At 40.3% G+C, this 25,143-nt stretch overlaps 1 protein-coding gene across 1 annotated transcript in view; it reads left to right on the top strand.

Annotated features, from left to right (window-relative positions):
• Window positions 1-25,143, top strand: part of LOC140614042 (collagen alpha-4(VI) chain-like) — a 102,110-nt gene that overhangs the window by 64,178 nt on the left and 12,789 nt on the right. Inside the window, exons 24-34 of the mRNA XM_072792815.1 lie at window positions 1,029-1,091; window positions 1,626-1,688; window positions 4,163-4,213; window positions 8,798-8,833; window positions 8,937-8,999; window positions 10,274-10,336; window positions 11,654-11,689; window positions 12,557-12,593; window positions 15,125-15,136; window positions 15,224-15,717; window positions 24,542-24,632. Coding sequence (XP_072648916.1) covers window positions 1,029-1,091; window positions 1,626-1,688; window positions 4,163-4,213; window positions 8,798-8,833; window positions 8,937-8,999; window positions 10,274-10,336; window positions 11,654-11,689; window positions 12,557-12,593; window positions 15,125-15,136; window positions 15,224-15,717; window positions 24,542-24,632 — 1,009 coding nt within the window. The remainder of the gene's footprint in view (window positions 1-1,028; window positions 1,092-1,625; window positions 1,689-4,162; window positions 4,214-8,797; window positions 8,834-8,936; window positions 9,000-10,273; window positions 10,337-11,653; window positions 11,690-12,556; window positions 12,594-15,124; window positions 15,137-15,223; window positions 15,718-24,541; window positions 24,633-25,143) is intronic.

Here is a 25,143-nt window from a genome sequence, read left to right as displayed (position 1 = left end):
AAGCTGCAGCAGAGCTGCTCATTAACAAAGGCCAGTTCATACACCTGAGTGCCAGACTAATAAGTAAAGCTACACTTGATACCCACTGATTGGTGGATATCAAGGGTTTCTAGAGATAGTTAATTTGATCACTGGCTGTACCCGCTTCTACTCTAGGTATATTGTGGGAATATAGTGATCAATGAGATTGGGTCAGAGCTCCAAGGGTGTTTAACACAATTTCATAGTGCCTTTTATAGTGCAAGAAAAAATAGAACTGTAAAAGGGGTATAAATGACTAATTTACTCCTCATGAACGTAAAAGGAAGCATTACTATCCCAATTTTTATGGATGAGGAAACCGAGGCCCCAAGAGATTAAAAATGATTTGTCATCTGGTTAGTAAGTGTCTAAACTGGCTTCCAGCTTGGCTCCCTCTGGTGCCCCTTCTGCTCCTGACCCAGAATCCCTGTGGTTCTTAGAAGAGTCAGATCACACTGAGACAGATGATCAGGAGTGCCTCCTAATGATGGGAGCATTTGACATAGATTAAACCCTGAGCAACATGATTTAAATTAGGGATAAACATCTGGGTTTGGAGCAGCTCTGGGATGGCCTATGCCCTAGTTCTGTTTTTACTCTTGATTAGGAAAAGTCTAGTCCTGTAACCGATTGTTTTCTTTCTCATTTGGTAATATTTTGTTTGGAGTGAAAGTCCAGGTGTTTGTCTTCCCAATCTCCTAATCAAATGGTATTTTTCCCTCTAGTAGCCAGATCATTGCTCCAGTGCTCAGTACTTGGTAGATACGGACTCTTGCGCAGAAAGCCTCCCTCCTCCTCCTCCCTCCGCTCCCCTCCCCCTCCCCCTGCCAGCCCAGAGGTTAAATGTGCATATGAAGCATTTTGTATATTGAAGGATACAATTAATTGACTAAAACATGAAAGGTGATTTGTGAGTATATTACCAGTTCCAGACTATTTCAATAATAATGAGTCAGACAGTTAATTCTGTGGCACCCAAGGTGATCTTAGTCCTGGTCTTGTTGCAGGGGGTTCCTGGGCCTCCAGGGCCAGTTGGTGCGAAAGGAAAAGTTGGACTAACAGGAATGAAGGTAAGTGTCAGAGAACACGTCTTTTTTGATTGCAACTTGGGTTTTCTTATACGTGTCTCTCCTACTTCCAGCAGGAATTTCTGATATGGTTGGTGGTGGTATTGACTGGCCATTAATTACCTTATAGCTGGATGGACTGATAGAGTAGGAAAGCCATATAGATTGACATGTAGCAGGATGGATGGATAGATGGCCACCTATATCAGTAGGCAAAGACATACCAATAAAAAGATAAATATGTGGATTTGCTACAAATATAGTTTCTCACATTCACACTTAGAAAAAGCCAGAATAATATAATATTCTGTTACTACTGCTTTGTACCTGGTTTTTGTTAATTTTGCCAAAACCTCTACTATATTTGTTTGTTATCTGTATGTAACAAAGTCTAGAGGAAGATACTTACCTTGGATTGTATGGTGATGCCAATAGAACCTGGAATGGGGGAACTGTGGAATCTCTAAGGAAAATGACATAAAATTGCATGAACTCATAGGAGAAAATTAATTTCATGTTTACTTTTTATTGCCAAAGGGAGAGCTTGGTGTTGAAGGAGCTACAGGCCCACAGGGCCCACAAGGACTGAGAGGGCAACCTGTAAGTCTATTTCCTCTGTTTTGGACTCAATTCAATTTCTTGTTTGTTATTCATTCTTGTTTCACACAAAATGATGATATTCTTGATGAATATTCGGGACACAAATATGATATCACCAGAGCTGTTGTGAATCTGAAGAGTCAAAGATTCTCAAACTCCTCCTGTCAATAAAGAACCTAAAGACATCTCAGGATTTACTTTGTCTTCTCCCATGTTGTTGAAGAGGGAAGTCCCTCTTCTGTTTGACAAAGCTGTTTTATAATCATTTGAGACTTTTTGGAGTACAGACAAGTTCTATGAGACTTTTTTTTTCCAGGGAAACAAATAAGACAGGCAATCAGAATCGCAAACTTTTAAGTGCATGAGCTCAATTACCCAGAGCATAGAAATAACCTTTGGAGACCATGGATCATCAAAGGTTTACTTCAACAGATCATTCTACCAAAGACAGGGCTATGCATTTATACCTTCCTTAGTCATCCCTCTAAATACAAGAGTAGGTTAGGTATTTTATGACTATTTTCAATTCACCATTTTTATTGGAATGAGCTTTATGGTATGGAAAAATGTTGTCTTTCCCGCAGCTCCTATTTATTTGAGACTTCTTTCATCAACAGTGGAGAAAACCTGATGTTGCTTTATACTCAGCACTGAAGTTTTGTTTGTTAGCAAGGGGAGAAGGAAAAACCAGACCAAAAAGCTCAGACTTGATTGTGGAAAGGGAAAGAACAGAACAGGATTACTGTCAAAAAGAATCTGGGACAGGTAGTGTTTTACATCTACACTTAATCCAGATGATGAAGTTAACACTGTTTAACTTTGTTAAAATATCCTAATTTAAAATAATGCAAAGGTTGTTCTTGCAGATCTCTCCCTAGGGAGCAATGTCTTTCTGGAAGGTATCAATTCAGGAATGTCAGAGGCAGATATCTCCAAAATAGACAGTTTGGGTCTCTAGGGTTGTAGATGCCTGAGGCTTTGTGTGTCCTTCAGCAGAGAGAGCTAGAATAACAGCAAAGGAACCTCATTTGCATCCTTTTTGTCCCCCAATAATTCATCTTTGGCAATATTCTTTATCTTATTCTTTTTAATTTTCTAACATTTCAAACTTTTCCTCCTTAGGCCATAAGAAGGAGATCTATATTTCCTGGCCTTATTAAACCAGGCTTAAAATTTAACCTGGTTTTGACGGGCACCAAGGAGGGCACTTGATGAGATAAGCACTGGGTGTTATACTATATGTTGGCAGATTAAATTTGAATAAAATATTTTTAAAAATTTAAACTGGTTCTTTGCAGTTGACTATGTGGTTTAGTGCAGTTTTTATCCGTTCAGCAAAAAATACCTGAATGTTTCCGAATTCACTCCTTAATATGGGAAACACACTGTGTGTGTGTACAGATGCTAAGATCCCAGTAGTATCGTCAACATATTCATAATGTTGGCATCACCATCACCTCCACTTTGAAACAATCACTGCCTCCACCAACTGCATCCACTTCTATCACTGCCTCCACTGCCAGCACCATCATCATGACCAAAATCACCATCAACACCACTGCTACCACTGCCTCCACTACCACTTCCACCACCACCTCTACCACTACCACCACCACCACTGCCACCACCACCTCTACCACTACCACCACCACCACTGCCACCACCATCACCTCCACCACTGCTACTACCACCAATCACCTCCACCACCACTGTTATTATGGCTCCTTCACCACCACCACCTCTACCACCATTATTACTCTTCTGCCAACATCATCACTACTACTGTTGCCATCAACAGCAGAATAATGACCACGTTCTGAAGTACTTTTTCTGAGCTGGCATTGTGCAAAGTGCTTTCCGTGCATACTCTCACTCAATCTTCCCAGCAACCATGCTATGTACGTGGTGTTTTACCCCATTTAACAGATGAAGAAGCTGAAAACTAGGTCGAATAATTTGCTAAAGGCCCTCATACAGCCAGTTTGGAAATGGAATGAAAATTCAAGTCTGTCTGGGTTTATATCCTATGCACGGATTCACTCAATTGCATTGCCTCTATCCCAATCTTTTCCCCTAAAGTCTGTCTTTATCTAGCGATTTACCAAGTTCTAGAGCTTCTGCTATTGTTACTTTATCCTGCAAGAAAAGCCCAAGGGGGATTTTGTATGGTGATTTGGCTTCCTACAACTATGATATCATCTTGCGGAGGTATAGAATATTACTGAAGAGTTAAAAACTGGAAAAAAAAAAAAAAAGGACTCATTCCATGGTCTTTAAAAATTTTAAACCCTTATCCTCTCCTTATCCTGTAAAGATAGCTTAGTGTTTATCCTATGAGATAGGATAAGCCTCTACCAAGCCCCTCTGCTTTCACCACTTCCTTGCACTGTTGATTAATCCAAGGGTTCAGATAATATAATCAATAAAGTACTGATCTGGGTAACTCTACTATTTATCTTGTGTCATTTTCTTAGGGTCTTTTAGGTCCAGATGGATATGGACATCCGGGAAGAAAAGGAAAAAAGGTGAGGCTTACCTTACAGAGTATTCTGAGCTAAGGACTATAGTTTTTTATTTTATTTTACTAGAATAAGACTTATTATCCAAGTGGTGTGCCAGAAATGGTTTCTGAATGCTGTTTATGACATGCTGTAGCTGCCAGAGTTCCCTCCTTGGAAAACAAAAGCTGATTCTGTTACTGCCTTATTTAAAGATCAAACACCTTTCCTCATCTTCCTCCTGTGCCAGATCTTCCCACCCGAGCCAGGAACTTCCTTGACCCCTTGCCTTTGCAAACACTCTTGCCTATATTTGGGATGTCCTTACCCATTTCCCTCTTTTGGAAAATTTTTACTCATTTTTCAGACCATCTCACATATCAACTTCTCCTTGTAGAAGCCTTCTTAGATTTCCATGGGCAGATTTGGTGGTCCTATACTCTGTTTCTAATGTGCATTGGTCATATTTCTATGGTAGCCCCTTTCCACTGAGGCTATATTATAATTTATCCCTACATATTTATCCACCTTCCAGTTGGTGAACTTGACAGTAGGTTGGATCTTATCCAATTTTCTATTGCTGGGGCAAGCCTGGCACAGAGTAGGTACTCAACAAGTATGTTCGAATATTTCTACTCCCCTAAGAAGATGGTATTTTAGCATATTGTAGTTAATGGATTGCTGACAGAGGTTTTGAAGAATGGAAGTCCTGTGAAGCTTTTGAACACTCCTACAGCAGCAAATAGCAATAGCTACAGTTATCCTGACTGCTTCAGCCTGCAAGTTGCTGTTTATTGCTTCATGACATAAGAAATCACTAGGATATTTAAGGATGCCCAGCTACTTAACTCCAGGCTAGCTTCTGTGAAATTCTCTTCTTGCCCTTGATGGCACTGCTGCCATTTTATCGATCAGTAAAATGCCCTGAGTACAATTAATGGGTATAAATGCCCCAAACATCGTAAGCTCTTAGCAAATATCTGTGCAGTAATGAACAATGGGGACCTCAGTGATAATCTAGCTCAGCCTTTTTGATTTACAGATGAGAAAACTGAGGTGCAGAGAAGTGATGTAGCTTGCCAGTGGTCCCACAGCTGGTCACACATGATTAGAGATAGATCTAAGTGTAGAAGCTAGCTCATTGGAGCCCCATCCTGGGAAATTAAGTCTTTCATCTTTAGTGGGGAGTTTGCATAGCAGAGGAATCCTGGGTAGAATTCAAATGTCCATGTTTTAAGCCACGTCCTGGCCCTGCACTAAATCCAAGGGCAGCCTATGCTTATTGTGGTATGAATAATGTTGTGAAACACACAGATTCAGTCCACATTTCATGGGATTTTCCTGGCAAGGCTTAATGGCCTTACTTTAAACAGGCCTTATTGCTGCTTGGCTGGCTGGCTGCCTTCCCCTTGCCTGTTCACTCTCCTCTCTGAATTGACTGTTTCATACCTTCTCCCCTTCCCTCAAACTTCTAAGATCAGCTTTCTCTTATACATTTTAGCAGACAGTTGTGCTTTCTGTTTCATTGTTAATTAGGAGAAATAGAGAAATGAGCAGAGAACCTCTGCATACATCCACCACCACAGAAGCTAACCTACTTGGCTCTGTACCCTGCCTTCCCTCCTACTGCTATGGATTAGAGCCCATGCCCTTATCTAAGACTGATTGTGTCTCTCATGGGCTGGATTCCATTCCCTTTTTGCTTCGTTAAGGTCCTGGCTCCTTTTTCTTCTTCATCATCAAATTTTCTTCCCTCTCCATAGATCATTCTTCTCAGTATACAAAGAGGTAGGAATAATAGCCCATCTAAAAATCAAACAATAAAAACTCCTCACTTAACTACATAGTCCCATTGTCCTCTTTCTCCCTAGCGGCTGAGTAGTTCTATATCTGTGGTTTTCACCCAGCGGTAATTTTACCCTCTGTGCGGAGTACACTGGGCAATGTCTGGAAATGTTTTGGTTATCACAACTGGTGGTGGGGATGCAAATACCACCTAGTGAATAAAGACCAGAGATACTATTTTTCATCCTATAGTACACAGGATAGTCTCTTACAACCAAAAAGTATAGTCAGGTCCAAAATATTAGTAGTGCCAAGGTTGAGAAACTCCACTTTGTTTCCTCTGGTTCTCTCTAACTGATGACAATTGAACCTTCACCCCTTAGCTCTGTCCACTCAACTACATCTGCTTTGGTCAAGGTAAAACCCATGGTGCTAAAGCCAGTGGTTAGTTCTCTGCCCACGTCATACTCCAAGTCTCAGCAGCATTTTACAAAGGTGGTCATAGGCTTGTTCTTTAAACCTTTCCTCTCTCATCTTCCAGAACATACCACTTCCCTGGTTTTAACTGGCTCCTTGTTCTCTATTTCTTTTGAATGTTCTTGACCTCTAAGTATTAGAAGACTCAGGGCTCTATTCCTGTACTTCTCTTATTCCCTTCTTTACTTACTTCTCAGATGACCCTATCCAGTTCCATGGCATCAAGTATCATCTATCCTGTGATCTCCAGTGTACTTCTCCAGCTTGGACCAATCTCTTAAACTCTAAACATGTTTCTACCTTAAAATTGGCATGTCTCCAAACAACTTCCTCCTCCTTCCTTTCTCCTCCTCCTGTTCCTACTCCTCCTTCCTTTGTCCTTCCTCTTTTGTTAACTTTTAATTATGGAAAAATTCAAACATATGTACAAGTGAAGAGACTAATATAATGACATCTCTCCCCATGTATCTATCATCTAGCTCAAACAATGAAAAGCCCTTGGCCAGTTTTATTTTATTTCATATGTATTCTGCCATGCATGTATCCTTCTCCCAATTATTTTGAAGCAAATCCCAAGTATCAGATATTCCATGAATATATATTTCAAGTTGTACTTCTAAAAGATTCTTTATAAATAGAACTACCATACCACTGTCAACCTAAGAATTAACAATAATCCTTTAATATCATCAGATATCCGGTCAGTCAAAATCAATTCCCCTGACAACCTGTCCCTCTGCTAGCCATCCCCATCTCAGGGACTAGAGCTTCCCATCTGACAGTTGTTTAAGGCAGACACTTGCTCCATCTTTAATAAGTGCTCTCACCTATATTTTCCCCATTAACAAATGCTGTGAGTCTACATTCCAAATAAATCCGGCATTTCATCACTTCTCACCCTGCCACCCTCTGGGCCAGGCCACCTAACTGGGCTCCTTGCTTCCATTCTCACCTCATCTAATTAGTCCTCTGAGCAGCAACCAGAGCCATATTTATTTCTTTATTTTAAAGTTTTATTTTCAAGTAATCTCTATATCCAGCATGGGACTCAAACTTGCAACCCTGAGAACAGGAGTCACGTACTCTACCGACTGAGCCAGTCAGGCACCTCTAGACCCATCTTTTAAATGAATAATCAGATCATGTTATTCTTTTCCTCAAAGCCAAGCTTCAACTCCTGATGTCATTCAGAATTAATTCCATTGTTAACATGGCCTACAGGACTCTCTACCACCTGGCTCCTCTGTGAACTCTCTGACATCATCTCCTCCCACTCTTCTCCTGCCATTCTGTTTCGGAGTTTGTCAAACATGGAACACATTCATATTCTTGCCTCAGGCTCCTTCACACACTCATTTCTCTGCTTGAAATGCTCTTTCCCAGATACCTGTTTGGCTGGCTTCCTCAATTTATGCTGGTCTTTGCCCAAAGGCAGCCATTACCAAGAGCTTTGTCTGACCACTTATATAAAATAGTTATTTCCTTCCCAACCCCATCCATGCCATTCTTTATCCCTTAATGCCCTTTCTAGAATAGCATTTATCTCTCCCTGACATATATTTATTCTTCCCTAACAGGCGAGTTCCATGATAGCAGGGTTTTTGTTCTGTTCACTGCTCATTTCCCAGTATCTAGAAAAGCGCCTGGCACGTAGTAGGTGCTAACTAAATATTTGCTGAATGAACAGTTGCTTTGTAGTGTGCCTTTGTTTGTTTGTTTTTTAAACATTTTATTTATTTATTTGAGAAAGAGTGAGAAAGAATGAGCAGGGGAATGGGCAGAGGGAGAGGGAGAAGCAGGCTGAGCAGAGAGCCCATTGTGGGGCTCTATCCCAAGACCCTGGGATTATGACCTGAGCCAAAGCTAGACACTTAACCAACTGGTGCCCCTGTAGGGTGCCTTTGATCTGACAATGAGCACCTGTTTCCCAGCAGTCAATTTGGTACACCTTCCTTTGGTTCTTTTCAGACCTCTGGTTATTTAGACCAATAGATAAAAATCCTTAAGAAGGAAGTTCCATTACACAATACGTAATAAGTCTCATTGTCTCCTTTCCTCTGGCAAAGAAGGGAAGGATCTTTCCCTTTGCCAGAAGGGCAAAGAGGAAGAAAGGGTTAGAATCGGTAAAAATCATGTGCAAGTTGCTTCACACTGAATTATAGAAATAAAATATGGCCACTTGGGAGTAGCTCAAGATAACAACTGTTGCTATAGTTGTTTTTCCTGGCATGTGTTTTGATTCTGTTTTCTTAAAATTATAGTCTATTTATTTATTTTTCTCTGAGGAATGTCAAAGAAAGACTTAATCACATGACATTAAACAAGACCTTATCTCATTTCTGACACTAGGGTGAACCTGGATTTCCTGGCTTTCCTGGTGCACAAGTAAGAAGATATCTTTCTGGGTGTTACAACTGGTATGCAGCGTGTATCATTTGTTTCTAGTTATTTTTCTTCAAATTAAGGTTTTGCTTTTGATTCTATTAAGGGAGAAGATGGTGACCCAGGCCACCGAGGAGAGAAGGGGGCAAAGGGAATCAGAGGGAGGAGGGTAAGAACCAAAGGAATTTCACAAGGTCTATAGAGGCCCACATCATGACAGTACTCACAGGAACATTCTCTTGGGTTCATGGACTTCTCAGCAGGGAGCTCTTGTCCTCCTCAGGCAGTAAACATTCCACATCTTCCTCACCACCCCCCCACCGCCCCCTTAATACCACTCTCATTGATCTTGTAAATGCAAACGCAGCTCATCAAAGCATAATAACAGAAAATCCAAGTTGGAGTTACATAGGATCAATATCTATGATAAGTCTGGATATCCTTTGGAAGAGTATTGTTTTAGCTACAGAGCAAAAATTGCTATATCTTATGATTCTTCCAAGCCTTAACTTTCTCTTAGCTAATTTATGACTAGACTCTCAAGAATGTGGCTGCCATCCTGGTGGACTTTGAGCTGTGTTTTCACTATGCTTTGTAGAGCCTACTATTAAAAATTCTTTAGGTTCCAAAGGTTCAATCTCGAAAAGCTGCAATCACTGGCAGCTCTTTTCAGAAAAAGCCTGTGGATATCTAAAACCTTGATAGTGTTTAGCTAATAGACATTAGAGAGCAAGGCCTTCTGGGAAAAAGGCATAGACTATTGTTTGGTACAGAAAAGAGGAAAGAGAATATTCATTATCTAGGTATTCAATAATTGTTATTTTCATATATTGGCAAGGACATAAAGAAAAAATGGATCTATGCCTAACTTGGTTTGCTGCTGGCTAATATTGCCCCCTCAGCTAAGCTTATGTCTCTGGTTTCAAATAAAAAAGGATTAAACATCAATTACATGTAGATAATGCTATGTCATTTCAAATACCTATAAGACGAGCAGTGAGGCATGGTCAGCATATACCTTTATTTGGACTCTAAAGACCAGAAGGTGGTGAAAGAAATTGTCCTTTCTCTTGATGTCAGTCCCTCAGTGTATATTTCCTGTATTCTTTTAATTATATGATCTGGAGTCTAAACTGAGTATTGAATCATTTTTTTAAGACTAGGTTTGGAAGTGTGTGTATGTCCACATGCTGGCTGGGATTAGGTATGCTGGCTGGGATTAGGTATGTAGGGGGCAATTTAGATGACTTTCATAAGGAGACCCTTTCTCTCTCTAGTCTTGGTGTCCCACTCAATTGATATAGTTCATAAACTAGCTGGTCCATAGCAGATTCACTGGATCTTAGAAATAATGATAACTTAGTATCTCAAAGTGGGTCTGATGGCTTTAATCAAGTTGTATTCAAGAAGAGAATCTTATTCCTTTGGTTTGGATATTTTTAGGGTAATGCTGGCTTTCCTGGACTTATTGGAACTCCAGGCGACCAAGGCCCTCCAGGACCAGTGGTAACATGGACTCTTCTTTCTTTTATTCTCAACCTTTGTGTAAAAGTGAATAAGGATTTGCTAAGAGCCATCTTAATGAAGGAATGAACTAGAGGGAGGCACTAGAGGATCTGTATAGGGAATGCTTTAGAGGGCAATTAGCTTCAAGTCCTTACACAGTATATTTATTCAATATATACTGTTAACTTGAACATGGGGAAGATATTAAAGTGACTGGAGATTAATAAACATTTTACTTAAAACTTACTGGAGGGTGAATTTATCAATGTAAACAAAATGAGCAGCATTTATGCAAACAGGGTTTGAAGGAAACCCTAAAAAAATAGAATTATTATATTATATAATATAAATTCTATAATCTTAACTAAACTGACAATGTTGCAAGTCCACAAATATTTTTAAAGTTTTGGGACTTTAAAACAAAAGAGATCAAAAGAACAAAATAGAATTCTAAGAAAGGTGTGATGGGTCCTTGTCTTGGCAGTCATTCTAAAGAAATGTTCCAGGAATTGCTTTGTGAGGCAGATAAAAAATTTTTAAAGTTCCCTGGGAGGTCATTTGGTATGAAGGGAAAGACTTTGGGGGCGATTGTCCTTTTGCCCCACCCCTTGTCCAATGAGGCTAGGCTGTCATTTCATGAGGGTTGGTACAGTGAGTGAGCCATGGGCTGAACCTGGTGGTTTCACTAAATGTAGGGTTTACTGTAGAGGAGCAATGAAGTCATAGAATCAAAAATCTTAGAAGGATGCACATGCTCATTTTAGATGAGAAAACAAAGGCTGAGAAGATTATAGTGACCTGCCTGAGGAGACAAACTACTACCTTGTAGAATCTAGATAAAAACAAAGATCTCTAGTCTCACAGAGTAGCTCAGGCAGGCCTATAGTTTCAAAGGGTTCCAGGAATGACTTGTTTAGCATTAAGTAAAGATAGGATGGAGGTAGGCAGCCTGAGAAGGAGGAATAGGGAATGATAGGAGTCTACTTTAGAACTGTCTCTGAATGATCCTGAGATCTTGAAAGGCCTTTTCCTGAATTGGATCCTAAACTATGGCTTGCTCTCAAGATGACCTGATCTTCTAAGGGTCTTCATGTACCATATTCCTGGATATCGTGGACTCTGAGGTTTGGGACATACCTCCTAGGCACTTGGACTTTCTTCCTTAAGGGATCAGATTTCCAGGGCCAGGAGTGAAGGGGAAGAAGGTGGATTTGTATTTGTACTATGGTAACCTTGTGAGAATGTTTTGCCAACTCTGGATAATAATGTATTGGACCTCAGAATCTTATATTTTAAACTCATTTCTGTTCTTTCTAGGGTATCAAGGGCCCCAAAGGTTTGGCAGATGTGACGGTAGGTGAACATTTTAATTCTAAACCTTATTCTTTTTAGCACATGAGACTTTACGCTTTCACAAAAGAGAAATCTATAAAGATTCTTTTGTTTTTCCTCTTACAAATTCTTTTAGTACTTTAAGTTTATAGACTTGCCTCTGAGATGTTATAATCATATCAATGAAAAGAGTAGAATGTATTTTGAATCATCATGGAGGCACTCTGGATGTTTTTGAGTACTATTACTGGTTGACATGGAGGGAAAGACTTTGAGGCTACTACCCCTGTGCAATATGCCTTTTTGCAGAGTTCAAAAATTGCTTATAAAGTATTTATAGGCCAACATATGGTAGAATACATCTTCGTGTTTCATGACATACCTGAAAACAATCTCAAAATTATGATGGTTTTTCATCTCACATGCACAGAAATACTACTGGTGCTGGGGGAAAGGAAGTGGAGGCAAGTGAGAACCAAGAAGTGATAGAATCAAAGGATAAACAGAACAAAAGAGATCAAAAGAACAAAATAGAATTCTAAGAAAGGTGTGATGGGTCCTTGTCTTGGCAGTCATTCTAAAGAAATGTTCCAGGAATTGCTTTGTGAGGCAGATAAAAAAATTTAAAAAGTTCCCCATATTTACCTATCACTAATAATATGAGCACTCTATTGTATATAAAATACATTTTAAATGTTTTTAAATATCCATTTTATCTAGAAATGTAAGTTCTGGATCATTTCATCTGCTGTTACAATTTTTGTGTTTTCTATTGTAGCTTTAAAAAGCTTCAGAAAGGCACTAGTAATATCCAGATGACATGTCACGAAGGAATATGCTTCAAATTAAATATTTTTCCTTTTCTGTCTTTCTCCATCTTTCTAACAGCCTTGTGAAATCATTGATGTCATACAAGAAAAGTGCCGTAAGTAGTTTGGGAAAGGCTCAAATGGGGGCCATGGTGTGAAGTGGGATAGGTCATGATCATGGACTAGGGACATAAATGACCTATGGATTTGACTGAGATTTGGGAGGTAACATTATCTATCATGAGAGGCTCCTAAAAAAAAAGATTTTATTTATTCATTTGAGAGAGAGAGAGCATGAGAAGGAGAAGGCGCAGAGGGAGAGGGAAAAGTAGACCCCTTACAGAGCAGGGAGCCTGATGTGGGGCCATCCCAGGACCCTGGGAACATGAACTGAGCCAAAGGCAGAAGCTTAACTGACTGAGCCACCCAGGTGCCCTCTCATGAAAGGCTCTTATAAATTAATATATCAGCTGGTCTCCCTTTGGGTAAGTGATCTTTGTCAATGTGGTCTCAGTGATGAAGTGGCTGAAAGGCATGCTATCTCAACAGTGAAGAAATTTCCACTATAATGTGACACCTCATGAAAGGCAATGTCAGTTGCACACTTGCATGTCTGCATCTCAGGTGCTTCTTAACACAAAACAAAGAGAAGTTTTGTTATTTTAATCCCATCCATTTAAATAAGAGGAGTAACCAGGGAGACTTCAATAAGAAATGTGTCCTTTTTAAATTTGCATTATGTTTTAAAAATGGAATTACAAATCATCAGATCTTAATATTTTGCCACACTCCCAGATTGAAATTTACTTAGTGTCTTCAGTGTATTCCAGGATATTTGTATCCTGTAATATGTACATTTCTCCACTCGCTAACAAGGGGAAAAGAACATTGATTTGGCAGAGTGCTTAATTCGGGTGCTTGAGTTTTCCTCTGCTTATTCAAACTCTGTGTTCTGTCCATTCTCATTCAGTTGCTGTTCAAGGAGATTCTGGAGTCTTTTTCCCTAGAAATCATAAAAAAATAATACCATAGTTTTGACCACAAAGGATAATGTCAGAGTTGACCATGTCAAAAGTTAAAACTCCTTTATATTGAAGAGCACTGTGAGGTCAAAAGCAAAGCGAAAAATGAGGAAAAATATATACAATATAAGCAATGGACCCAAGCAAAGGACCTAACCTTTTTGACTCTGACATGTTGAAATATATACAATCGTTCCTACTCAAGCATTTTTCTCTACAAGCACAGATATTTCATATTTGTTGAACCTAGTGTTAAAAACTCTTAGATTGAAAATGGGCAAAAGATATATATATATTTTAATAATAAATTTATTTTTTATTGGTGTTCAATTTGCCAACATACGGAATAACACCCAGTGCTCATCCCATCAAGTGCCCCCCTCAGTGCCTGTCACCCATTCACCCCCACTCCCCGCCCTCTTCCCCTTCCACCACCCCTAGTTCGTTTCCCAGAGTGAGGAGTCTTTATGTTCTTTCTCCCTGTCTGATAAATAATAGTGAAAGGGAATAGAAGGGAAGGGAGAAGAAATGGGCAAAAGATATTAATGGAAGATTCAGAGAAGAAAAAATACAAATGACCAAAAAAACCTGTAAAAATGTTTGACTTCATAAGAAGTCAAAGAATACGAATGAAAATGAGATACTTTTTTTGGAAAAATAAATGAGATGCAGTGAAAAAAAAAAGAGATACTTCTTTTGTCTCTCCACTTGGAAATATTTTTAAGATCAGAAAAAACTTTCTATCTAAATTTGGGAAATATATAAAAGTGCACATTGCTGGTAAGAGTGTCAATTGGTACAACTTTCTGAAGAGCAATTGGACCCTGCATATCAAAAACCATAATGATAGAGATTTGTATAGCACCATAATTGAACAGAGAGGCACAGATACATGTACAAGTGTGCTAATCACAAAGAGATTTTGGTGGGAATATCATATCTATAGTGAACTAGGTGATACCGCTCTAAACTTATTGATGAAAAGAATACATGGTCATCATACACTAAGTGAAAAAAGATTCAGAATAGGATGGTCCAAAACACTGATCAAGCTTCAGCTGGCAGGAAAAGGGAAAGGGGAAGATTATCTTTTTGAAGTTGTTTCTACTATTTATCTTATTCCATTATTCAGAACTTAGTAAGATAGCTCCCCCAATGGGAAACGGAGTCTTTATTCCAGGCACCCATATGCCCAGACACAGACTGGGGATCTACTACTATAGAAAAAAAGAGAAAGGGGATCCCTGGATGGCTCAGCAGTTTAGTGCCTGCCTTCCGCCCAGGATGTGGTCCTGGAGTCCCGGGATTGAGTCCCACATCCGGCTCCCTGCATGGAGCCTGCTTCTCTCTCTGCCTGTGTCTCTGCCTCTCTCTCTCTCTGTGTCTCTTATGAATAAATAAATAAAATATTTAAATTAAAAAAAAAAGAAAAGAAAAAAAGGGAGAATAGATATCGGGAGCAAATAGAGGTCTTTACCAAACTCAGGCAGGAATTGGAGAAGGTCACTGCTTGAATTTCTCAGAGGAGATGGTTTTCACATCAAGGCACTCAGCTGGAAAATGTACCACTGCCTACATAAACTAACGATGTCTTGTTTTTTTCTTCAAAACAATTTCCCTTCCAGCTTGTTCAGCAGGTAAGTAATGTATCTTCCTATTCACTCAACTTCACCTGCTCAGACGCATTACAGAAAACCTTAAATCTGTGTGTCCATTGTGTCAAGGTGTTTCCAAATGCCCAGTGTTCCCTAGTGAAGTGGTCTTTGCTTTGGACATGTCGAATGATGTTTCCCAGTCGGATTTTGAGAGGATGAGAAACATTCTATTGTTTCTGTTAATGAAGATGGAAATCAGTGACAGTAACTGCCCAACGGGTGCCAGAGTGGCCATCGTTTCGTACAATGCCAAAACAGACTACCTGATTCGCTTCTCAGACCACAAGGGGAAGCCCTCACTCCTGCAGGCAGTCAGGAGGATCCCCCTGCAAGGGTCATCTGGCAGCAGGAACCTCGGGGATGCCATGAGGTTTGTGGCAAGACATGTATTCAAACGTGTGCGCTCTGGACTTCTCATGAGGAAAGTGGCTGTGTTCTTCCAGGCAGGCTGGACTCATGGTAGGGATGCCTTTAGCACTGCCACTCTGGAACTCAGTGCGCTGGATATCACCTCTACGGTCATCACCTTCACGGAGGAACACAACCTCCCCAGTGCCCTGTGGGTAAGCGGGGGAGCCATGGAGGGGGTGGGGGCTTAGTACCTGCTTTTATCCCTCTATCAAGAACCACATTGAGTGAAAGCTTCAGAGGAAGAATTCTCCAGAAATCAATGTGTATGCATGGGAAGCAGGGGTCCTCAGTAGGGACCCTGCTACTAGTGTTGTACTAACTGGCCACTCTTGAGTGTTTATTCTGTGCTATGTGCTTCACAAACATTAATTTATTTAATATCCCCAAAACTCTATGACGTGGGTATTACTATACGTCTCTGCTTCAGAGATAAGAAAACTGAGGCTTAGAAAGGTTAAGTATACCATCAAAAGTCAAAAACCTAGTTATTGGCAAGACTAATACTATTTCCCTTCAGAGCCTATGCTTAACCACTACGCTAAATTATATCACGAAGGTCTGTAGAATCTTCCTTCTTTCTCCCTTCCCTCCCCTTCCCTTCCCTTCCCTTCCCTTCCCTTCCCTTCCCTTCCCTTCCCTTCCCTTCCCTTCCCTTCCCTTCCCTTCTTTTCTTGGGGTATAAAATACATACCCATATAACAAACTGGGTAAAGGGCATTAGGTTAAAATGTACAGCTGGATGGATTTTTAGAAATGTTTAAACCCTTGTGACCTAGACATGGTTCAAGATATGGAACTCTTTCAACATCCTATAAGTTTTGCTCATGTTTTCCCAAACCATCCACTCTGCAGAGTCACTGCTCTTCCGGCTTCAGTCACAGGAAAATAAGTAGTTTGACTTGTTCTGAGCCTTCATATCAATTGAAGCCTATAGCATGTACTCTTTTGTATCTGGCTTCTTCCACTCAACGTAATGTCAGTTCTCCTTGTTTATCTATGTTGTGTATATGGGTAACTTATTCTTCTTTACTACTATTCTGATCTATTCTAAGTGTGTATATCACAATTTATGTACCTATTCTCCAGACTTGGCTTTTCTAACTGAAATTCACATAACACATTCACATGGAATATATGGGATGATCTATCAAAAAAAAGAGTGGTTCTCCATTTAAGAGACTCCAGGATGCTTATGAATGTCAGTTTGAACCATGTGACATTGCCAATATTCAACTGTGTTAGACCTGTAGAAATGAAAATGTCATATGGTTCAACCTAAATAGCTAATTAATTTAGCTGTGCTCAACCATTTAATTTTCTCTTATGAGAAATGGTAGGTGACAGATACTGTCGCAACTGTGAATATGCTTCTGAGAATCAATAGGTAAAATTGTGATGGCTTGCAAACTATTAGATTACATACCTTTGGTTTTGAGAAACAAAGTTAAGATGCAGAGGATGAGTTCCTTGTTTGCTATTACATCCCTCTTGTCCAGCAGGATGTGTGGACAGATATGGGTTGGCAAGAGGGCGGCTGTCAATAATTTCCTGAATGGATTCATAAAGGCAGGGTGTAATCAAATAACAGTTAAAATTAGGGAGTGGCTCTTTCATCAGTGATGAAGTGCCTTTGGAAAAGCCCCTTCGTCTTTCTAAGTCTCATTTTGGTCAGCTTTAAAATGGAGAGAGGGTCACAAGGGGATGTTATCTAGTTCCCTTACTGGTGTAATGATATATTTTCTTTTTTTTTTTTTTAAATTTTTTTTAATTTTTATTTATTTATGATAGTCACAGAGAGAGAGAGAGAGAGAGAGAGAGAGAGAGAGAGAGAGAGGCAGAGACATAGGCAGAGGGAGAAGCAGGCTCCATGCACCAGGAGCCCGACGTGGGATTCGATCCCGGGTCTCCAGGATCGCGCCCTGGGCCAAAGGCAGGCGCCAAAGCGCTGCGCCACCCAGGGATCCCATGATATATTTTCAAAAAGGCATCTCCCTGGGGACCTCGGTGGTTCAGTCGATTAAGCATCTGCCTTCTGGGGATCCCTGGGTGGCGCAGCGGTTTAGCGCCTGCCTTTGGCCCAGGGCGTGATCCTGGAGACCCGGGATCGAATCCCACGTCGGGCTCCCGGTGCATGGAGCCTGCTTCTCCCTCTGCCTGTGTCTCTGCCTCTCTCTCTCTCTCTGTGTGACTATCATAAAAAAAAAAAAAAAAAAAAAGCATCTGCCTTCTGCTCAGGTCATGATCCTGGTGTCCTGGAATGGAGCCCCATGGCAGGCTTCCTGCTCACTGGGGTGTCTGCTTCTCCCTCTGCTCCTCCCCCGACTTGTGTTCTCTTTCTCTCTCCCACTTTCTTTCAAATAAATGAAATAAAATCTTTAAACGAACAAACAAAAGGCATTTCCCTAACATTTGGAGAGTGATCCTTGGGGATATAATTATGTCCCCCAAATGCCTGTCAGTGTGGCTCTCTGAAAGGATCCTGGGCAGACTGTTGGGATCTGATGTAGTGTTAATATTTAGTCAGAATGTTCTTGCCCTCTTAGTTGCTTTGGGTTCCAGATTACAGGATATAATGGTATGTGAAAAGTATTTGCCAGCTTCAGTATACTTGGACCTCATTTCCATCATTTGTCTCTGTTCTTTCTATTTCTTGGGGATATTCTGGCCCCAAGATGCTGGAAACCAATTCTGTTTCCTAAATGTAACAATGTAGAAATGGTACATGGTGCTAAATGGTGCTTTCCAGCTCAAATGTAATGGATGACCTCGTTTCTGTTGACACGGGCAAGGAGAGAAACCATAAACATGACAACTCCCTTCTCAGGGCCTGTCAGAAAGATCCTCATCTCTTCATAACTGGGCTTATTGCCACCTTTAACCTCCCTTCTACTCCGTGTGTTATCCTTAGGGGGATTCTGTTAGGAGAGTAGGAATATCCTGTAATTTGTCTTCAGAATTATCTGCCTGAGGAATCTCTTTGACTCTTTGTGAGGTTTTTGTCTTTCACGTCTATGCTATTTTATTTCACAGAACAACGCCCATATGCCCCTTCTGAAAAATGATAGTTGTTCAATTTGAAATGATTGTATAAACAGATGCCCTAACTTCTCAGTCCATTTAAACATGATTCAGAGGCTGTGAGGGCATACTTAAAAGGTTTTTAAAAGACATTCATTGAGTAGCTTAGTAGGGCTAAGAAGTTAGCCCTAAAAATACCAGTTTTGCAGCATTGGACTATTTGTGCCTGGATCCAATTGGCTGTGTGTGTCTCAAAATATTTGCTCCGTTTTTTTAAAGTTAAAAAGCAGAGGATTATAGGGAAAATGCAATTTGAGTGCCAGGTTTCAAATTTCATTTTTCTTTATGAAAATTCTAGTGCATGTTCCCTTGAAATGGTACCTAGGAAAATGGCTCACGTTTATTGACTCAGGCACTGTGCTAAGATCTTTCCACTTATTGATTCACTTAATCCTTATTACAACCCAGCAAGATAACTGTTATTATGGGCCCATTTTTCAGATGATGAAATGGAGACACAGAGAAGTTAAATAACTTGCTTAAGATCTGGAATTCCCATTAGCAATGAGATTTTGAGTTCAAAAGTCAAAAAGGGGAAGAGGGTTTAGAAGTTCTAAATTCTTCCCATGTATTAACTCATTTTATCTTTACAACACTATGAGATAAATCTATAAACTAGCCCTATTTTTATTTCTGTGTATTAAAAAAGAAGAATCCAAAGAATGCTGGCTATCATGGAGACAGTAAAAATCAGCTTTAGAAGATAGAAACATTAAGAGAGGTAAAAAAAATTGGGGGGTAATTTTAAATTTTGGTATAATTTCAGGATTTAGAATAGTTAAAGGAAGACTTTTTTCCCTTTTATTTTCTTTTAAAGAAAATACTGGGTTGCCTGGAGAGGCTCTTTCAGAGGCCATGGATAAGCTACTGCTGAGGCCTTTTGGGTTGTTGCTTTCCATTAGATTGTTACTCCTCTAAGGCCAGGATCAGCAACCAAGGGTAGGAATTAGGCAATGAGACTTTACACTCTCTTTCTATTCCATATGTTATCTGGATACATTTTCTTGGCACTGGGGCCTCAACTCATTCACCTATAAAATGGGGATAAACTCACAGATTTGTTATAAGAGTTCTAAGAGGTAGCACCTACAGGGACATTGGACTGATACTTTCTATGTGTATATTTGGTGGATAGCCACTATTATTAGCATCTCTTCAAGGACCTTAAGAGTGCCTCTTTGCCCAGTGACTATTAGATTAGACAGCTTATGGGGCACCTGGGTGGCACAATTGGTTAAGTGGCTGCCTTTGGTTCAAGTCATGATCCCAGGGTCCTGGGATTGAGTTCCGCATCAGGCTCCCTGCTCAGCAGAGTCTACTTCTCCCTCTCCCATTCCCCCTGCTTGTATTCACATGTATGCACATGATCTCTCTGTCAAATAATAATAATAAAAAAGATTAGATAGCTTCTGTTTAGTAAGCACCTATCAAGTTCTAACCACCATGCTATATGGTTTTTCATGCTTTTTCACCTTAACCCCTCACTACTCAAAATATGGTCCCAGAACCAGTAGCATGAGCATTACCCAGGTCCATGAGAAATGCCAAATCTCAGACTCTACCCGTGATCTAATTAATTAGGCTCTGCATTTTAAAATAAGAAATTTATTTATTTATTTATTTATTTATTGCCTGCTCGAGCAGGGGGAGGGGCTGAGGGAGAGGGAGAGAAAGAATCTTAAGCAGACTCTGTGCTAAGCATGAAGCCTGATGGGGGCACGATCCTAGGCTCTGTGTTTTTAACAAGACCCCAGATGATTTGCATGACTATTAAAGTTTGAGGAGTGTTGGTCTAATCCTTGTAACTGTCCCACAAGTTAATAATGATAATCTGCATTTCCCAGGTGAGGTAAGGGAAGGTCAAAGGTAAACAATTTGTTTTAGACTGCATAGTCCTGGAATTTGCATTCCAGTCTGTCAGGTTCCCAAGTCCCACTCTACCACCTGACACCTCAATCCAATGCCAACCCCTGATGTTAGCTGGAGAGTCCAAGGGAGAGGCAGCTGTTTCACGCAGTCTTGGTGGGATGGAACCATGCCAGCTGCAAGGAGCAGGGGCTAGACTTAGGCTCCTGGCATCTGTCACAAGTTGTGTGACTACTCTCTCTACCTGCCTCTTTCCCTACCTTGCCTATTTTCCCTTGTCCTCCAAGTTCTTGACTCAACTGGAAGCCAGATGGTTTCTAAGCCTCCCTCCTTAGGGTCCAGTTAAGTCTCCCTCTGTCCAAGGCAAATCCTCCTCCACAGCATTTGCTTTCTTCCCTTCTATTCCCATCCATCCAAGCCAAGAGCCTCCCTTAGCTCAGTCCCAGGAAAGAACATTGTCCCATGACCCTGGCAGCTTTATACAGGAGCTGAAACATTGGATTGAACCCTGTGAGTCTCTGTAGCTCAGAACTCATGAGGACTTCTTTAAAAATTGAGGGTTTAAGGGCTATCTGAATCCTTTGAAAAAATATCTATCTAGGAAACAAAAGAAGACCTTAATGCAAATCTATGTGCCATGTCTTCTCCCCTCCGTACACTCCTGTGTTTATTACACAACTAGTCCCAACAGACCATAGCTGGACATTCAGGAATGAAGTTGGTTGAGAGAATTGCCAAAGGCATTGATTCAAACTGCCATAAGGCTTTGCGCCTCAAGCAGATCACTTAGTCTATGTTTAAGGTATTCTATTTTAAAAATTTCCATCTCTGGACTGATGGGAAATTACAGTAAGAATCACAGAGCCAATTTTCTCCTCTCTTCTTACTGGATTCCCTCCCACACTCCCTGCATGAGCTTTCCCAGGAATTATCTTGCTTACCTTATCAATGACTAGGACCATGCTGGCAAGTTCAAATTCAAAGTAATAAGAGGTTTGTTAATGACAAGTAGACACAGATGAATCTATACTGAATCATAGTTCCCTATGGACTTCCATTGTGTTTTTGTGTACTTGTTCCCACAATTTTATTTTTGTAAGAGTAGTAAAGATTTTAAGTGTGATCATAAAATTATTCTTCCTAAGAGAAGTTTTTAAAAAGATGTAAGTTTTGTAACTATTCCAATTCAATTGAATTTGGTAATTTTCCAATAAGCAGACAACAGATGGAAGAGTTACATCCTCTTGGGTTGCTCAGAGTAGAAAAGGTAACACAGTGTCCTGAACATGAGGCAAATACAGAAGACTGGAAATTAGGACCAGGCTGTGTTGAAACAGGAAGAAAACTTGTGGCATTTGTTCAGACTATTAGCTCTCTTGCTGAGGAATGTGAGGTGCCAGAGCCTTGTCCAAGGTCACATCAAAGACCTTAGGCAGATCAAGGACTAGGACCTGGGATCCTGCCACAGAATCTGTTAGTGCTACATTAGACTCTTCCCATGGATCAAATTTGGGGGGATATTTGAATTTCTTTGACGTCTTTCATAGTACCTTAAAAATCCACACAAACTCTGCATCTTATAACACACTTCACCTATGTTTCCTGTGACTTAATAATGTACCCGAACTTAGCGTTTCCACACAACGCTTGGAATAAAATGGATGCTCCTAGGGTTATCTCAGTTTTCTTATAGCTCCTGGAACACTGCTGTGAATCCTGATTTCAGCAGCATTTCAAATGGCCTCATGTGATTTGTGGCCATGTACGTACCTCTACTGTTCTCTATAATCCTTGGTGATTAATCAGGTGATTAATTTGGTTTGGTCAGTACTCAGATCTGATGACCATGTGGAATAGATCTGAATGTTGACTTTTGGCAACTCTGCACATTTTCTTCATGTCAGCCTCCTTCATCTGGCAGGGGGTTTCAAGGGTATCAAATATGCTGTGTAGCTGCACAGTGGAGGAGGGTGTTCTCTAATCTCTGGGGAGTGGGAACACTAAGGAGAATTCTATAAACAACTATTTATCTGCCTCTGGTTTGTACATGCTGTTCCTCCACTCTGTACATGCTGTTACTCCACTCTGTAATTCTTTCACCTGCTTCTTTACTAAGTAAGTATCCTACTCATTCTTCCCAAAGTGCCAGATGTCACTATCGTCATCAGGCTCCCTCTATGACTTGTGCTTCAAATGAATCTTCTTTTCCTGTGTTCCTAAAACATATCATTGGACCTCTTTCTTTCTTGAAAATTGTTTATCCATCCTTCCTGCTAGGATTTAAGATCTTTAAAAGGGGTGACTGTCATTTTTGTACCTCTGTAGGGCTTGTTAAAAATTTTTATTTAGTAGCTATTTAATCAGTCTTGGTTGATATGAATTTCTAAGTCAGGAAAAAGCATAACCCTGTGAGGAACAAGAGAGAATACATTTGCCTTTCTTCTTAAGAGTCTTAGGAAAGTTTCCATGTTGTTTTTGTGTTGCATTAGCATGCACTAAAGTTCAACTTTTTATATTTCTTTCTCCACATAGATATTTCTTTCAAGTAAGCTCACTCTGAGAGCTAAAGTTGAGGGTATGCTGCAGTCCCAAACAGAAAGATTGAAGAGCTCTGTAAGGAGTACAAGTTATAGAAAATCCTTTTCCAAAGTAACCTTTGCCCATCTTCTCTCCCTGAGGGTAGTGTGACATCTTCTAGTCCCTAGCCCCTTAATTCCAGAGGAGGCTCCAGAGCCTATGTGGTCCTGGCCACAGGGATGAAGGAGGAGAAGCTGCCCTTCAGTGGGGCCCTGTCCTTCATGTTTTGACAGAGAGCAGACAACGTGATGTACATGACTAATCTTAGATATCCAACCTCACATGCAGAGAGAAATAATCTGACAGCATTCTGAATTTCATCATGAGGTGGAAGTCCTGCAAATTATCTGCATCTGTCAGGGAAACTTAACTGTGTAACCATTCATGTCCAAGTCTCAGTGGCTTAACATAATAAAGTATTATTTCTGCCATCATTCACAAGTGAACATGGGTCCTTTGATGTGGGTGTGGAGGGGAGTAGTGTTTTTGCTCTGTGTAGCCATTTCAAGACCTGGGCTCCTATCAATGGACCCATCACACAGAAGGGCCTCAAAACCTTTTTATGAATCCTCTACCTTTGGCTGGCAGATGTGCACACACAGAGTATCATGCATGCACTGGAAATGGTATCTATCTACCTACATGGCATTGGCTAGCCCCTACTTGTGGTCCCAATTAATTACAAGGGACAGTCTACCTTAGGAAGACCTTAGGAAGAAGGCCTTAGGAAGAAGAGGGAGTAGGTTTGTTGATTAACTAGTTGATTGTTGATTAACTAGTTGTCACATGAACTTACTGGCTTTATTATTGTTATTAATAGTTTGCTTTTAAGCTTTGATATCAATCATTACATTAATCATAATTGGAAAGGCTGAAGGAAGGACATAAATAGATTTGCCATCCCTCCAAAGTCTTCCCTTCCCCGAGTCTTCCTCACTTTTGTCTTCTGGCTTTGGTGTGTACCAGCCCTGAACACCTAGACTATGTGAGAGAGGCCTCCCTTCCTATCTATCTCTTTTCATTTTAATGGTGTTTGACCTATATGGCCATCTCCTTGGAGGGTCTGCCTGTTTGTGTTAATAATTCCCACCACACTGCATTTTTCATACTGCAGACAATCATTAAACATTTATGGAATTTATAAATGATTGAATCTTCAACTCCCTGAACTTCATTCCAACACAACATAACACTGGCTGAATTTTGCACACATTTGAGGCTGAAGACCCGCATGTCCCCACAGCGATGATAGTCTAACGTCTAGGTTAGAACTAGAGAACTAAATGACAATAATAACTGTAATAGGTAATACTAAATTATTTATCTGTATATAATTACATAAAATCTCTAAAAATATATGAATGTCTTTCTCATCTCAATTAGAAAAAAAGCATGAAAAACATGACTTGAAATTTAATTTAGCTACTGATAAACTTGTATATGTGTTTGGATTAGGCGGATGGAACCAACAGATTTCATCTGTTTGTCTGGGAGACTGAGATTCAGCAGGACCTGGAGCACATGGCCTATTGTACCCTCTGCTATGGTAAGCCTGGACAGCATTTATGATCAGATTGATGTCTTTAGAACAGGATGAATTCATTGGTGGCCACTGGCCAGATCTTCCCTGCAGATGTGTATTTACTTGAATATGTGCAGAGTCTTAGAATCTGAGAATTCCTGTGAAGTCTGGATTTCCAGTTTTTCTTAGGAATTGTCTTAAAAATCACAGATACTGCATTCCTTCGTAGCCACAATCAGCCCGAACTGAGTTTTGGCTGACCTCTTTTGATGGGGGCAAGTGTCTGTGAGTGTCCCACAGTCCCTTCCATCCCTATTGTCTTATCCCTGGTCTGCTCTGCTTATTTTACCTGTCCTACCGGGCTCCTGTAGATGACTTAGCTTATGTTCCTTACTTAGTGTGCAAGCAGACCTCTGAACTAAGAGTCAAGAATCCTGGGTTCTAAGCCTGGAACTGCCATTGAGCACTAGTGGGATATTGGCAAGTCTTTCAATGTCTCTAGCTTCCATCACTATACCTGCACTCCATATTAATC

The sequence above is a fragment of the Canis lupus genome, chromosome 22 (genome assembly GCF_048164855.1).
Source record: "Canis lupus baileyi chromosome 22, mCanLup2.hap1, whole genome shotgun sequence".
Lineage (NCBI taxonomy): Eukaryota > Metazoa > Chordata > Mammalia > Carnivora > Canidae > Canis > Canis lupus.
Note: the sequence above shows the minus strand (reverse complement) of the source record. Positions and strands in the feature narration are given on the sequence as shown.